At 39.2% G+C, this 15000-nt stretch overlaps 1 protein-coding gene across 1 annotated transcript in view; it reads left to right on the top strand.

The window, feature by feature from the left end:
• Positions 1 to 15000, top strand: part of lrfn1 (leucine rich repeat and fibronectin type III domain containing 1) — a 121060-nt gene that overhangs the window by 92046 nt on the left and 14014 nt on the right. Inside the window, exon 2 of the mRNA XM_062059939.1 lies at positions 7479 to 8874. Coding sequence (XP_061915923.1) covers positions 7499 to 8874 — 1376 coding nt within the window. The 5' untranslated portion in view covers positions 7479 to 7498. The remainder of the gene's footprint in view (positions 1 to 7478; positions 8875 to 15000) is intronic.

The raw sequence follows: 15000 nt of genomic DNA, 5'->3' as shown, positions 1-15000 counted from the left end.
ATGTATATTGTGACCTTTAAGTGTAGATGACTTTCAATGCAACACTGGACTAAACTCACCTGTTGTTGACGTATCAATTCCGTGTGAACAAAATAGAAGAGGATAATAATGAGAGCACTGCTGCCCTTTCTACCTCATTTCCTTGCAAATTCTCACATCTGCTCGGGCCCCGACTTTACCTCCCCCCGTTAAGATTGAAGCTCAACGTCATCCTAATTGAATCCAAAGACCTAGATTCGACACCCTGTGTTGCCGTGGCAACAACCACCCCCACCCTCGCGCCCCTCCCCGAATTCCTGAAAGATCAATACGGGTGTCTTCAGCGGCGTGGCAGGAAGTACTGTGGGCGCAGATGGTCCGCCGAGAAAACGCCAGCTTTTTTGTCCTAGTTACGGTCTGAATGCTAACACGGCCCGGCAAGGTCAGGCTGCAAAGTAACAAGCGCGTGGGCGGCAATTTCATACGAAGGAAGTCTCCCCGCATCGCTTTCTAATTAAAGGAATTTGGAAGAATTAATTTTCAACAAGGCGAATCACCACAATGGAGCTGAGCTCCATAAATAAAGTCTCTCTCGGGGTTTGGGAATGTTCTCACGCGGCGCACCACCCGGTGTGTGTTTTGGCACGCAGTGGTGCTCTGACCTCGGGAACTGTTTGAATGACGGCTGAAAATAGCAGTGTGCACGTCGCGCTTGTATATTTCCCTTGGAATAAATTGTACTCACAGTTGGAGAATATTGGTTTGCCTCTGTGTGAGGGGGGGGAAAAAGAAGAGTCGAACCTTTGAGGTTGACCTCTCATTTATTTCTGGGGGGAAAAAAAACATTTCCCATGGGAAATAGTGGCAATAAAACTAATCTGTTCTAGAGTTAAACTGTCAGAGTATTACTTACCGTACTTTCTGGGCGATAGAGCGCACCGGTATTTCAAAAGAAGTCCATAAGTCACAGATATATACAGGTACGATAGTTTTGTAAATTTGTATTCTTAATTGCTCCCAAACAGTGACTGTCAAACGGCAGTAAAACGGCTGGTCAAACAAAACAGAAGACATTGTCATGTGCCCACTAGCTGGCTGGTTTAGCTGGCTCTCCAGTCAGCTAAACAGACTCCGTAACTCCACAGTGACGTTTTGGCGAATTTGAGTTAAAAGGGACAGCCATGACCTTATGGCCTTCACAAGTCGATGTAAACTTTTGACCACGACTGTATATACATGTATACACACAATATATATATATATATATATATATATATATATATATATATATATATATATATATATATATATATATATATATATATATATATATATATATATATATATATATATATATATATATATAAAAAAGTATTTAGTCAGCCACCCATTGATTGTCAATGGGTGGCTGACTAAATACTTTTTTGCCCCACTGTATATATATATATATATATATATATATATATATATATATATATATATGTCTTAATTAGATTATCCAAAAAAATAGTGCTCGATACCATGGTAGAGCGTAATATGTATGTGTGGGGAAAAATCACAAGACTATTTCATCTCTACAGGCCTGTTTCATGAGGGTTTCCTCAATCATCAGAAATCTCCTGATGATTGAGGAAACCCTCATGAAACAGGCCTGTAGAGATGAAATAGTCTTGTGATTTTTTCCCACACATACATACATATATATATATATATATATATATATATATATATATATATATATATATATATATATATATATATATATATATATATATATATATATATATGTGTATACATGTGTATGTGTATGTATATATATATATGTATATATATAATGTGTATATATATGTGTGTGTATGTGTGTATATATATATATATATATATATATATATATATATATATATATATATATATATATATATATATATATATATATATATATATATATATATATATATATATATATATATATATATATATATATATATGTATGTATGTGTGGGAAAAAAAAATCACAAGACTACTTCATCTCTACAGGCCTGTTTCATGAGGGGTTTCCCTCAATCATCAGGAGATTTTAATAGAAGCATTCACATACCATGGTTTATATAGGACACAGAACGGGTGGGTGCAGGCAGGCGTAGGGGCGTGGTGATTGGCTCATGTGTTACCTAGGAGGTGATTCCTTCTGTGACGGCATGCTGATACAATTTCGCTGCGCTTGTTGAGGGATGACAAGTCTGGACTGTATAGGATAAACAGTTTCTCTTTTAAGCATGGGTTGCATCTTTTATTACCACTGTTGTAAGGTGTGCTGGATGCAAGAATTTGCCATGTTATTGAATATTCAACATTTTTGTCTTTGAGATTCCAAATGTGTTTGCTGAGTTCTGTAGTGTTCCGGAGTCTTTTGCATCTGAAAGAAGCCTTGTGATTGTTCCATCTGGTTTTGAATTCTCCCTCAGTTAATCCTACGTATGTGTCGGATGTGTTAATGTCCTTGCGTGTTACCTTTGCTTGGTAAACGACTGATGGTTGTAAGCACTGATTTGTCATGAACAACATGCGACAAATCATTTCAAACCACAATAAAGCAATTGAAAAGGAGCCGCCCACCACCAGGCAGAACGACTCCAAAACCGACAAAGGCTGTAACTGCCGCAAGAAACCTGATTGCCCTCTCAACGGGGGGTCAGACTCTCATCGATAGGTTAGTTAGGTTAACCAGCTCGCCAACAAAGGTTATAGAACAGCTTAAACTATCACTTTAGCCAAAGCCTGCCAGCTAGACTTTGTCGATATACCTGTGTGCTGCTGTCTAGAATCAAGAACATTACCATTGCTTGAGGGATTATTATTTTAAAGGCGTATGTGAGTTTTAATTATTTCTAACATTTTCATGAGTAGGCGACAGTGGAACCTCGATTTTTACGAAAAGTTTGTATATTGAAGCAAATTTCTCCATAAGAAACAATGTAAATATAGATAAAGTGTGCCAGCATCAACAAAATTCCATATTCTGATAAAAATGTATGCATTTTGAACACTCATCACTGAAGCACAATACAATACTGCATGTCAAACAAACATTATAAAGGGGTTATGGATCAAACGTCGTCTTTAAAAACAATGCCAAAACAACAACAACAAGCTAATCTTGACTTTGAACACACTGCACACGAGCGAATGAAGCGCATACTCACTCAACAGCAATATATGTCACTCTAAGGGTGTCCGTATAAACAATGCCAACACTGTCATAAACATGTGCCATATAGTGAAACCACACTAAACAACAACGACAAACACATTTTAGGAGAATATTTGCCAGCTTGTACCTAAGTTACGGTCAGAGCGAAAAAAGACATGTCCTGCACTGCACGCTAGTCCTTCACTTTCATGTTCCTCATCCACGAATCTTTCATCCTGGCTCAAATTAATGGGGTAATCGTCGCTTTCTCGGTCCGAATCGCTCTCGCTGCTGGTGTAAACAATGGGGAAATGTGAGTAGCCTTTCAACCTGTGACGTCACGCTACTTCCGGTACAGGCAAGGCTATTTTTTTTATCAGCGACCAAAAGTTGCGAACTTTATCGTCGATGTTCTCTACTAAATCCTTTCAGCAAAAATATGGCAATATCGCGAAACGATCCAGTACGACACACAGAATGGATCTGCTATCCTTCGTTTGAAGAAAAACAATTCATTTCCGTTGGCCTTTAAAAGACTGTTTAAAAAAGAAGTACTGAAGAAGTACGAGGAGGAAAGAGAGTGATGCCCTCGGCACAGAGCGATGGGGGAGAGGTGTATGGTCAGGGAGTGTTTGGGCCTGTGTGTGTGTGTGTGTGTGTGTGTGTGTGTGTGTGTGTGTGTGTGTGTGTGTGTGTGTGTGTGTGTGTGTGTGTGTGTGTGTGTGTGTGCGTGCGTGCGTGCGTGCGTGCGTGCGTGCGTGCGTGCGTGCGTGCGTGCGTGCGTGCGGGCGGGCGGGCGGGCGGGCGGGCGGGCGGGCGGGCGGGCGGGCGGGCGGGCGGGCGGGCGGGCGGGCGGGCGGGCGGGCGTGCGTGCGTGCGTGCGTGCGTGTGTTTTTCTTGTTTTTGTTTGTATAGTATTGTTCTTGTATTACATTGTTTAGGTTAAATGTGGAACGAGCGAGAGGGGTTGGGATATTAAAAGCATCTGCTTCATCCGACCCCTTTTCAAGCCTTGCATAAATGTCTCTGCCAAAATGTGAAAAAATAATGTAAGAAGTCAACTAATCGTTGGGATAGTCAATGAATGTTAGACGATGAAAATAGTCGTTAGTCGCGGCCCTAAAGTCGAACGGAGATGTTGGGTCAGCAGTACCTCTCTCTCTCTCTCTCTGTTCCGCCCAGGTGTATCCATGATTTATTCACCTACTAGCAGAAATTCACTGATGTTCACCTTTTATTATAGTATTGTTGTTCACGTTAGATCCAACAAAAGGTCGGTGTTGTCGAAAGTGAGAGGCCCCGCAAATGAAAAGTCACATTTCATCTCCTTACTTGAGTGATGTTAACGGTCTCTCCTCATCCTCAGCCAAGCTCTAGGCGTTTGCCGCCAAGATGGATGCCAAGGCGGGTGAAAGCTCTGGCAAAAAACATCAGCGCTCGTCTGCCACCGCGGGGTCCTCTTGTGTTTGCTTTTCGCCGAGGATCGCATTTTACGCCTGTCACCACGGGCGTGTTCTCCCCCAGACCAGAATCAATAGCTCTAAATAGAAATCAGAGCATCAGAACTTCCTCCCAAATGGCTTTGGACCCATCCACTTTTTATTCCAGCGCACGTCGGATTTCGGCCTAATTCTGCGGAACATCTCGGACGCATCAGTGGACCGGGGAGAATGAAAAGGTCATAAGAATTTTCTCGAGCGCGGCGGACAAGCGACCTTTATTTTATTCTTATAAGCCCTGTTGTCGGGCGAAAATGTGTACGTTGAGGAATATGAGCTCTGTGATCATTTCATAAATTATACGCCTCAGCCCGCGCGGCACAAAAACATCCTGTTATGTGCCTTAAAAGGAGACGTAGATATGAGCTTCACGATGGCGTCGCCGGAGCCTTTCATCATAGCGGGTGCCATTATGTCAGAAAAGCCCTATTTCATTTCGGGAATGATACCTCTCTGGCAATCTCGGCTATCTTGCTCCGGCGTCTGCAACAGCAGGCAAATCACACTATTTAGTCCAGGGGTCACCAACGCGGTGCCCGCGGGCACCAGGTAGCCCGTAAGGACCAGATGAGTCGCCCGCTGGCCTGTTCTAAAAATAGCTCAAATAGCAGCACTTACCAGTGAGCTGCCTCTATTTTTTAAATTGTATTTATTTACTAGCAAGCTGGTCTTGCTTTGCCTGACATTTTTTATTCTAAGAGAGACAAAACTCAAATAGAATTTGAAAATCCAAGAAAATATTTTAAGGACTTGGTCTTCTTTTGTTTAAATAAATTCATTATTTTTTTTACTTTGCTTCTTATAACTTTCAGAAAGACAATTTTAGAGAAAAAATACAACCTTAAAAATGATTTTAGGATTTTAAACACATATACCTTTTTACCTGTTATATTCCTTCCTCTTCTTTCCTGACAATTTAAATCAATGTTCAAGTAAATTTTTTTTTTTTATTGTAAAGAATAATAAATAAATTTTAATTTAATTTTTCATTTTAGCTTCTGTTTTTTCGACAAAGAATATTTGTGAAATATTTCTTCAAACTTATTATGATTAAAATTCAAAAAAATTATTCTGGCAAATCCAGAAAATCTGTAGAATCAAATTTAAATCTTATTTCTAAGTCTTTTGAATTTCTTTTAAAATTTTTGTTCTGGAAAATCTAGAAGAAATGATGATTTGTCTTTGTTAGAAATATAGCTTGGTCCAATTTGTTATATATTCTAACAAAGTGTAGATTGGATTTTAACCTATTTAAAACATGTCATCAAAATTCTAAAATTAATCTTAATCAGGAAAAATTACTAATGATGTTCTATAAATTATTTTTTTAATTTTTTCAAAAAGATTCGAATTAACTAGTTTTTCTCTTCTTTTTTTCGGTTGAATTTTGAATTTTAAAGAGTCGAAATTGAAGCTAAACTATGTTTCAAAATTTAATTGTCATTACCAGGTAGCCCGTAAGGACCAGATGAGTAGCCCGCTGGCCTGTTCTAAAAATAGCTCAAATAGCAGCACTTACCAGTGAGCTGCCTCTATTTTTTAAATTGTATTTATTTACTAGCAAGCTGGTCTCGCTTTGCCTGACATTTTTGATTCTAAGAGAGACAAAACTCAAATAGAATTTGAAAATCCAAGAAAATATTTTAAAGACTTGGTCTTCTTTTGTTTAAATAAATTCATTAATTTTTTTACTTTGCTTCTTATAACTTTCAGAAAGACAATGTTAGAGAAAAAATACAACCTTAAAAATGATTTTAGGATTTTTAAACACATATACCTTTTTACCTGTTATATTCCTTCCTCTTCTTTCCTGACAATTTAAATCAATGTTCAAGTAAATTTATTTTTTTTATTGTAAAGAATAATAAATACATTTTAATTTAATTCTTCATTTTAGCTTCTGTTTTTTCGACAAAGAATATTTGTGAAATATTTCTTCAAACTTATTATGATTAAAATTCAAAAAAATTATTCTGGCAATTCCAGAAAATCTGTAGAATCAAATTTAAATCTTATTTCTAAGTCTTTTTAATTTCTTTTAAAATTTTTGTTCTGGAAAATCTAGAAGAAATAATGATTTGTCTTTGTTAGAAATAAAGCTTGGTCCAATTTGTTATATATTCTAACAAAGTGTAGATTGGATTTTAACCAATTTAAAACATGTCATCAAAATTCTAAAATTAATCTTAATCAGGAAAAATTACTAATGATGTTCTATAAATTATTTTTTTAATTTTTTCAAAAAGATTCGAATTAGCTAGTTTTTCTCTTCTTTTTTTCGGTTGAATTTTGAATTTTAAAGAGTCGAAATTGAAGATAAACTATGTTTCAAAATTTAATTGTCATTTTTTTTCGTGTTTTCTCCTCTTTTAAACCGTTCAATTAAGTGTAAATATCATTAATTATTAATAATAACATAGAGTTAAAGGTAAATTGAGCAAATTGGCTATTTCTGGCAATTTATTTAAGTGTGTATCAAACTGGTAGTCCTTTGCATTAATCAGTACCCAAGAAGTAGCTCTTGGTTTCAAAAAGGTTGGTGACCCCTGTCAAGTCAAGTCAAGTCAAATCAAGTCAACTTTATTTATATAGCACGTTTTCAACAACTTTTAGATTGAACCAGAGTGCTTTACAGGTTAAAAAAGCATGGGGAAAAAAACTAAGCAAAACAAAAAACAAACAAAGAACATAAACAATGAATGTGCTAAACAAGATAGTGCAAATGCAATACGGTAAAAGGGGTCGAATAAAAAGTTGAAAACCCCTGATTTAGTCATTCAAAGGCTTTTTTTTGTCTGTCTGGCTTACAGGACTGGGAACTGGATCGAGAATGGAGCGGCTGATTCTGTGTGTGCTGCTGTGTGCCGCCCTGGCGGAGGGCTACAGCTGTCCCGGCCGCTGCATCTGCCAACACCTGTCGCCGACGCTGACGCTGCTCTGCGCCAAGACGGGGCTCCTGTTCGTCCCGCCCACCATCGACCGCAAGACGGTGGAGTTGCGCCTCACGGACAACTTCATCACCGTCATCCGCCGGAAGGACTTCTTCAACATGACGAGCTTGGTCCACCTCACTTTGTCCCGCAACACCATCAGCCAGATCACGCCCCACGCCTTCTTGGGCCTGCGCTCGCTCCGGGCGCTGCACATGGACGGCAACCGCCTCAGCGTGATCAAGACCGACCATTTCAAAGGCCTGAACAACCTGCGGCACCTCATCCTCGGGAACAACCAGATCCACCAGGTGGCTCCGACTTCTTTTGACGAGTTCTTGTCCACCATCGAGGACCTGGATCTGTCCAACAATAACCTGCGCGGCCTACCCTGGGAAGCCATCGCCCAGATGACCAACATCAACACTCTCACCCTGGACCACAACCTGATCGACCACATCGGCACCGGCACCTTTACCCTACTCACCAAGCTGGTCCGCCTGGACATGACGTCCAACCGCCTGCAGAAGCTTCCGCCCGACAGCTTGTTCCAGCACGCTCAGGTTCTATCTGACGGCAAGGGCTTCAGCTCCTCCACCCTTGCTGTCAGCTTCGGGGGGAACCCGCTTCACTGTAACTGCGAGCTGCTGTGGCTCCGCAGGCTCACCAGAGAGGACGACCTGGAGACTTGTGCCTCGCCGGATCATCTCATGGATAAGTACTTCTGGTCCATACAAGAGGAGGAGTTCATCTGTGAGCCTCCGTTGATCACCAAACACCTCTCCACTAAACCCTACGTGATGGAAGGACAGGGGGTCACGCTTAAGTGCAAAGCGGTGGGCGATCCCGACCCGGAGATACACTGGCGCTCGCCCGACGGCAAGCTGGTGAACAACAACTCCCGCACCATCCTGTATGAAAACGGCACCCTGGATATCCTCATCACCACCCTGAAGGACAGCGGGGCGTTCAACTGCGTGGCGTCCAACGCCGCAGGCATCGCCACGGCCGCCGTGGAGATCAACATGATCCCCTTGCCCTTATTTGTAAACAACACGGGCCACATGCGTGAAGACCCGGGCCTCTCTGACATCACCACATCCTCCAAGTCGGGCAATGACACCAAGGGCTACGACAAGCAGGACAGAAGAGTCATGGTCAGCCAGCTCACCTCCTCCTCGGCCATGATCCGATGGCCGTCCGAACGCCACATCCCCGGCATCAGGATGTACCAGATCCAGTACAACAGCACCGCCGATGACACGCTGGTGTACAGGTGAGTTGCCGTCTGCCGTGTAACAACATGGTGGACTGACTAATCCAGGGGTGTCAAACTGATTTTAGATGGGGGGCCACATGGAGAAAAATCCACTCCCAAGTGGGCCGGACTGGTAAAATCACGGCACAATAACTTAAAAAAAAAAACTGCTCAGTGGTCTTGTGGTTAGAGAAGGGGACACCAACCTTTTTGAAACCAAGAGCTACTTCTTGGGTAGTGATTAATGCAAAGGGCTACCAGTTTGATACACACTTAAATAAATTGCCAGAAATAGCCAATTTGCTCAATTTACCTTTAACTCTATGTTATTATTAATAATTAATGATATTTACACTTAATTGAATGGTTTAAAAGAGGAGAAAACACAAAAAAATGACAATTACATTTTGAAACATAGTTTATCTTCAGTTTCGACTCTTAAAAATTCAAAATTCAACCGAAAAAAAGAAGAGAAAAACTAGCTAATTCGAATCTTTTTTTAAAAAAATTAAAAAATAATTTATGGAACATCATTAGTAATTTTTCCTGATTAAGATTAATTTTAGAATTTTGATGACATGTTTTAAATAGGTTAAAATCCAATCTGCACTTTGTTAGAATATATAACAAATTGGACCAAGCCATATTTCTAACAAAGACAAATCATTATTTCTTCTAGATTTTCCAGAAAAAAAATTTTTTTAAAGAAATTCAAAAGACTTTGAAATAAGATTTAAATTTGATCCTAAAGATTTTCTAGATTTGCCAGAATAATTTTTTTGAATTTTAATCATAATAAGTTTGAAGAAATATTTCACAAATATTCTTCGTCAAAAAAACAGAAGCTAAAATGAAGAATTAAATTAAAATGTATTTATTATTCTTTACAATAAAAAAAAAATTTACTTGAACATTGATTTAAATTGTCAGGAAAGAAGATGAAGGAATCTAAAAGGTAAAAATGTATATGTGTTTAAAAATCCTAAAATCATTTTTAAGGTTGTATTTTTTTTATCTAAAATTGTCTTTCTGAAAGTTATAAGAAGCAAAGTAAAAAAAATTATGAATTTATTTAAACAAGTGAAGACCAAGTCTTTAAAATATTGTCTTGGATTTTCAAATTCTATTTGAGTTTTGTCTCTCTTAGAATTAAAAATGTCGAGCAAAGCGAGACCAGCTTGCTAGTAAATAAATAAAATTTTAAAAATAGAGGCAGCTCACTGGTAAGTGCTGCTATTTGAGCTATTTTTAGAACAGGCCAGCGGGCGACTCATCTGGTCCTTACGGGCTACCTTACCGCGTTGGTGACCCCTGGGTTAGAGTGTCCGCCCTGAGATCAGTAAGTTGGGAGTTCAAACCCCGGCCGAGTCATACCAAAGACTATAAAAATGGGAGCCCTTACCTCCCTGCTTGGCACTCAGCATCAAGGGTTGGAATTGGGGGGTTAAATCACCAAAATGATTCCCGGGCGCGGGCCACCGCTGCTGCTCACTGCTCCCCTCACCTCCCAGGGGATGAACAAGGGGATGGGTCAAATGCAGAGGGTAATTTCACCACACCTAGTGAGTGTGTGACAATCATTGGTACTTTAACTTTAAAATGTACAAATCATAATGTCGTTGCGTTTTGTTTTTTTACACTTACATGTTGCGGTTAATAGTATTTTACCTTTATTTGTCGTTGTTTATACTTTCTGGATACATGATGTGATAATGTTCATCAGTCAACTCATTGGTGTTCATTTTTTAATCTATCAAGATTAAAAAAATAACATCAAAATCAAATTACAGGATGTTATTTATGTACTAACATGTGGTTTATTTTTGTACATATGTAGCATCATCTACAAAGATACAAAGAATTGCTATTGCGACATCTAGTGGACACATTTACAACAGCAGTTTCTTTCATTCAGAAATGCCGGCAACGTAGCTAGCGCGCTAATCGCTGGCTAGCTCAAATGCTAACATGAATACAAGACACATTAACGTATTTCCCCATTTCTAAACGTCATACTCGATCTAAAATACGAAAATAAACATATTTAAATACTCATATATGTCTCTTAAGAACACCACACTCACTGATACTGCTCATTTGCTGGCAACGTAGCTAGCGCGCTAATCGCTAGCTAGCTTAAATGCCAACATTTAAGACACATTAACGTCCTTCCCAATTTTTAACGTCATACTCCAATCTAAAATATGAAAATAAACATATTTAAATACTCAAATATGTCTCTTAAGAACACCACACTCACTGATACTGATAATTTGCTGGCAACGTAGCTAGCGTGCTAATCGCTAGCTAGCTGAAATGCTAACATGAATACGAGACACATTAACGCATTTACCCATTTTTAACGTCATACTCCATTATAAAATACTTTCTGAATAAATTATGTGATAATGTTCATCAGTCAACTCATTGGTGATCATTTTCAATCCATCAAGAAAAAAATAATATCAAAATCAAATTACAGGATGTTATTTATGTAGTTTGCTCATTTTCCTCAACTGTTGCACTAACATCATGTGGTTTATTTATTTACATATATAGCATCATCTACTACAGTGTTTTTCAACCACCGTGCCGTGGCACACTCGTGTGCCGTGAGATACAATCTGGTGTGCCGTGGAAGATTATGTAATTTCACCTATTTGGGTTAAAAATATTTTTTGCAAACCAGTAATAATAATCTGCAAATGTGCCGTTGTTGAGTGTCGGTGTTGTCTAGAGCTCGGCAGAGTAACCGTGTAATACTCTTCCATATCAGTAGGTGGCAGCAGGTAAATAATTGCTTTGTAGATGTCGGAAACATGGTTTGTCACGATCACAATATGCAGTGTGCAGGTAAAAAATATCTGACGCTTAAACCAAAAATAAACAAAAGGCGAGTGCCGCTAACAAAAGGCATTGAAGCTTAGGGAAGGCTATGTAAAACCAAATTAAAACTGAACTGGTTGCAAAGTAAACAAAAACAGAATGCTGGACGACAGCAAAGACTTACTGTGGAGCAAAGACGGCGTCCACAAAGTACATCCGAACATGACATGACAATCAACAATGTCCCCGCAAAGAAAGATAAAAACAACTGAAATATTCTTGATTGCTAAAACAAAGTAGATGCGGGGAATAGCGCTCGAGGAAGACATGAAACTGCTAAAGGAAAATACAAAACAAAACAGGAAAAGCCACCAAAATAGGAGCGCAAGACAAGAACTAAAACACTACACACAGGAAAACAGCAAAAAAGTCCAAATAAGTCAGGGTGTGATGTGACAGGTGGTGACAGTACACCTACTTTGAGACAAGAGCTATAGTGATGCATGCTTGGTTATGCTTTAAAGTCATATCCAACAATTGCGAGAACAACTTTTTATTGTCAACTGAATTTAGTTTTTTAAAGATTTTTGCTGGTGGTGTGCCTCTGGATTTTTTCAACACAATCAATCAATCAATCAATGTTTACTTATATAGCCCTAAATCACAAGTGTCTCAAAGGGCTGCACAAGCCACAACGGCATCCTCGGTTCAGATCCCATATCAGTGCAAGGAAAAACTCAACCCAGTGGGATGACAATAAGAAACCTTGGAGAGGACCGCAGATGTGAGGGACCTCCCCCCCTAGGGCGACCGGTAAAATGGACGTCGAGTGGATCTAGCATAATATTGTGAAAGTCCAGTCCATAGTGGATCTAACATAATAGTGTGAGAGTCCAGTCCATAGTGGATCTAACATAATAGTGAAAGTCCAGTCCGTAGTAGATCTAACATAATAGTGAGAGTCCAGTCCATAGTGGATCTAACATAATAGTGAAAGTCCAGTCCATAGTGGATCTAACATAATAGTGTGAGAGTCCAGTCCATAGTGGATCTAACATAATAGTGAGAGTCCAGTCCATAGTGGATCTAACATAATAGTGACAGTCCAGTCCATAGTGGATCTAACATAATATTGTGAGAGTCTAGTCCATAGTGGATCTAACATAATAGTGAGAGTCCAGTCCATAGTGGGTCTAACATAATAGTGACAGTCCAGTCCATAGTGGATCTAACATAATATTGTGAGAGTCCAGTCCATAGTGGATCTAACATAATAGTGAGAGTCCAGTCCATAGTGGGTCTAACATAATAGTGAGAGTCCAGTCCATAGTGGATCTAACATAATATTGTGAGAGTCCAGTCCATAGTGGATCTAACATAATATTGTGAAAGTCCAGTCCATAGTGGATCTAACATAATAGTGAGAGTCCAGTCCATAGTGGATCTAACATAATAGTGAGAGTCCAGTCCATAGTGGATCTAACATAATAGTGTGAGAGTCCAGTCCATAGTGGATCTAACATAATATTGTGAAAGTCCAGTCCATAGTGGATCTAACATAATATTGTGAAAGTCCAGTCCATAGTGGATCTAACATAATAGTGAGAGTCCAGTCCATAGTGGATCTAACATAATAGTGAGAGTCCAGTCCATAGTAGATCTAACATAATAGTGTGAGAGTCCAGTCCATAGTGGATCTAACATAATAGTGTGAGAGTCCAGTCCATAGTGGATCTAACATAATATTGTGAGAGTCCAGTCCATAGTGGATCTAACATAATAGTGAGAGTCCAGTCCATAGTGGATCTAACATAATATTGTGAGAGTCTAGTCCATAGTGGATCTAACATAATAGTAAGAGTCCAGTCCATAGTGGATCTACCATAATATTGTGAGAGTCCAGTCCATAGTGGATCTAACATAATATTGTGAGAGTCCAGTCCATAGTGGATCTAGCATAATATTGTGAGAGTCCAGTTCATAGTGGATCTAACATAATATTGTGAAAGTCCAGTGCATAGTGGATCTAACATAATAGTGTGAGAGTCCAGTCCATAGTGGATCTAACATAATAGTGAGAGTCCAGTCCATAGTGGATCTAACATAATAGTGAGAGTCCAGTCCATAGTAGATCTAACATAATAGTGTGAGAGTCCAGTCCATAGTGGATCTAACATAATAGTGTGAGAGTCCAGTCCATAGTGGATCTAACATAATATTGTGAGAGTCCAGTCCATAGTGGATCTAACATAATAGTGAGAGTCCAGTCCATAGTGGATCTAACATAATATTGTGAGAGTCTAGTCCATAGTGGATCTAACATAATAGTAAGAGTCCAGTCCATAGTGGATCTACCATAATATTGTGAGAGTCCAGTCCATAGTGGATCTAACATAATATTGTGAGAGTCCAGTCCATAGTGGATCTAGCATAATATTGTGAGAGTCCAGTTCATAGTGGATCTAACATAATATTGTGAAAGTCCAGTGCATAGTGGATCTAACATAATAGTGTGAGAGTCCAGTCCATAGTGGATCTAACATAATAGTGAGAGTCCAGTCCATAGTGGATCTAACATAATATTGTGAGAGTCCAGTCCATAGTGGATCTAGCATAATATTGTGAGAGTCCAGTCCATAGTGGATCTAACATAATAGTGAGAGTCCAGTCCATAGTGGATCTAACATAATAGTGAGAGTCCAGTCCATAGTGGATCTAACATAATATTGTGAGAGTCCAGTCCATAGTGGATCTAACATAATAGTGAGAGTCCAGTCCATAGTGGATCTAACATAATATTGTGAGAGTCCAGTCCATAGTGGATCTAACATAATAGTGAGAGTCCAGTCCATAGTGGATCTAACATAATATTGTAAAAGTCCAGTCCATAGTGGATCTAACATAATAGTGAGAGTCCAGTCCATAGTGGATCTAACATAATAGTGAGTGTCCAGTCCATAGTGGATCTAACATAATAGTGAGAGAGTCCAGTCCATAGTGGATCTAACATAATATTGTGAAAGTCCAGTCCATAGTGGATCTAACATAATAGTGAGTGTCCAGTCCATAGTGGATCTAACATAATAGTGAGAGAGTCCAGTCCATAGTGGATCTAACATAATATTGTGAAAGTCCAGTCCATAGTGGATCTAACATAATATTGTGAGAGTCCAGTCCATAGTGGATCTAACATAATAGTGAGAGTCAGTGACGTGCGGTGAGGTTCATGGCTGGTGAGGCACTGACTTCATCCCAGTCAGATTTACAAACATATGAACCCTAAAGAGTATCTTATTCACCATTTGATTGGCAGCAGTT

The sequence above is a fragment of the Entelurus aequoreus genome, linkage group LG10, assembly GCF_033978785.1.
Source record: "Entelurus aequoreus isolate RoL-2023_Sb linkage group LG10, RoL_Eaeq_v1.1, whole genome shotgun sequence".
Lineage (NCBI taxonomy): Eukaryota > Metazoa > Chordata > Actinopteri > Syngnathiformes > Syngnathidae > Entelurus > Entelurus aequoreus.
This window is presented reverse-complemented; position numbering and strand designations above follow the sequence as displayed.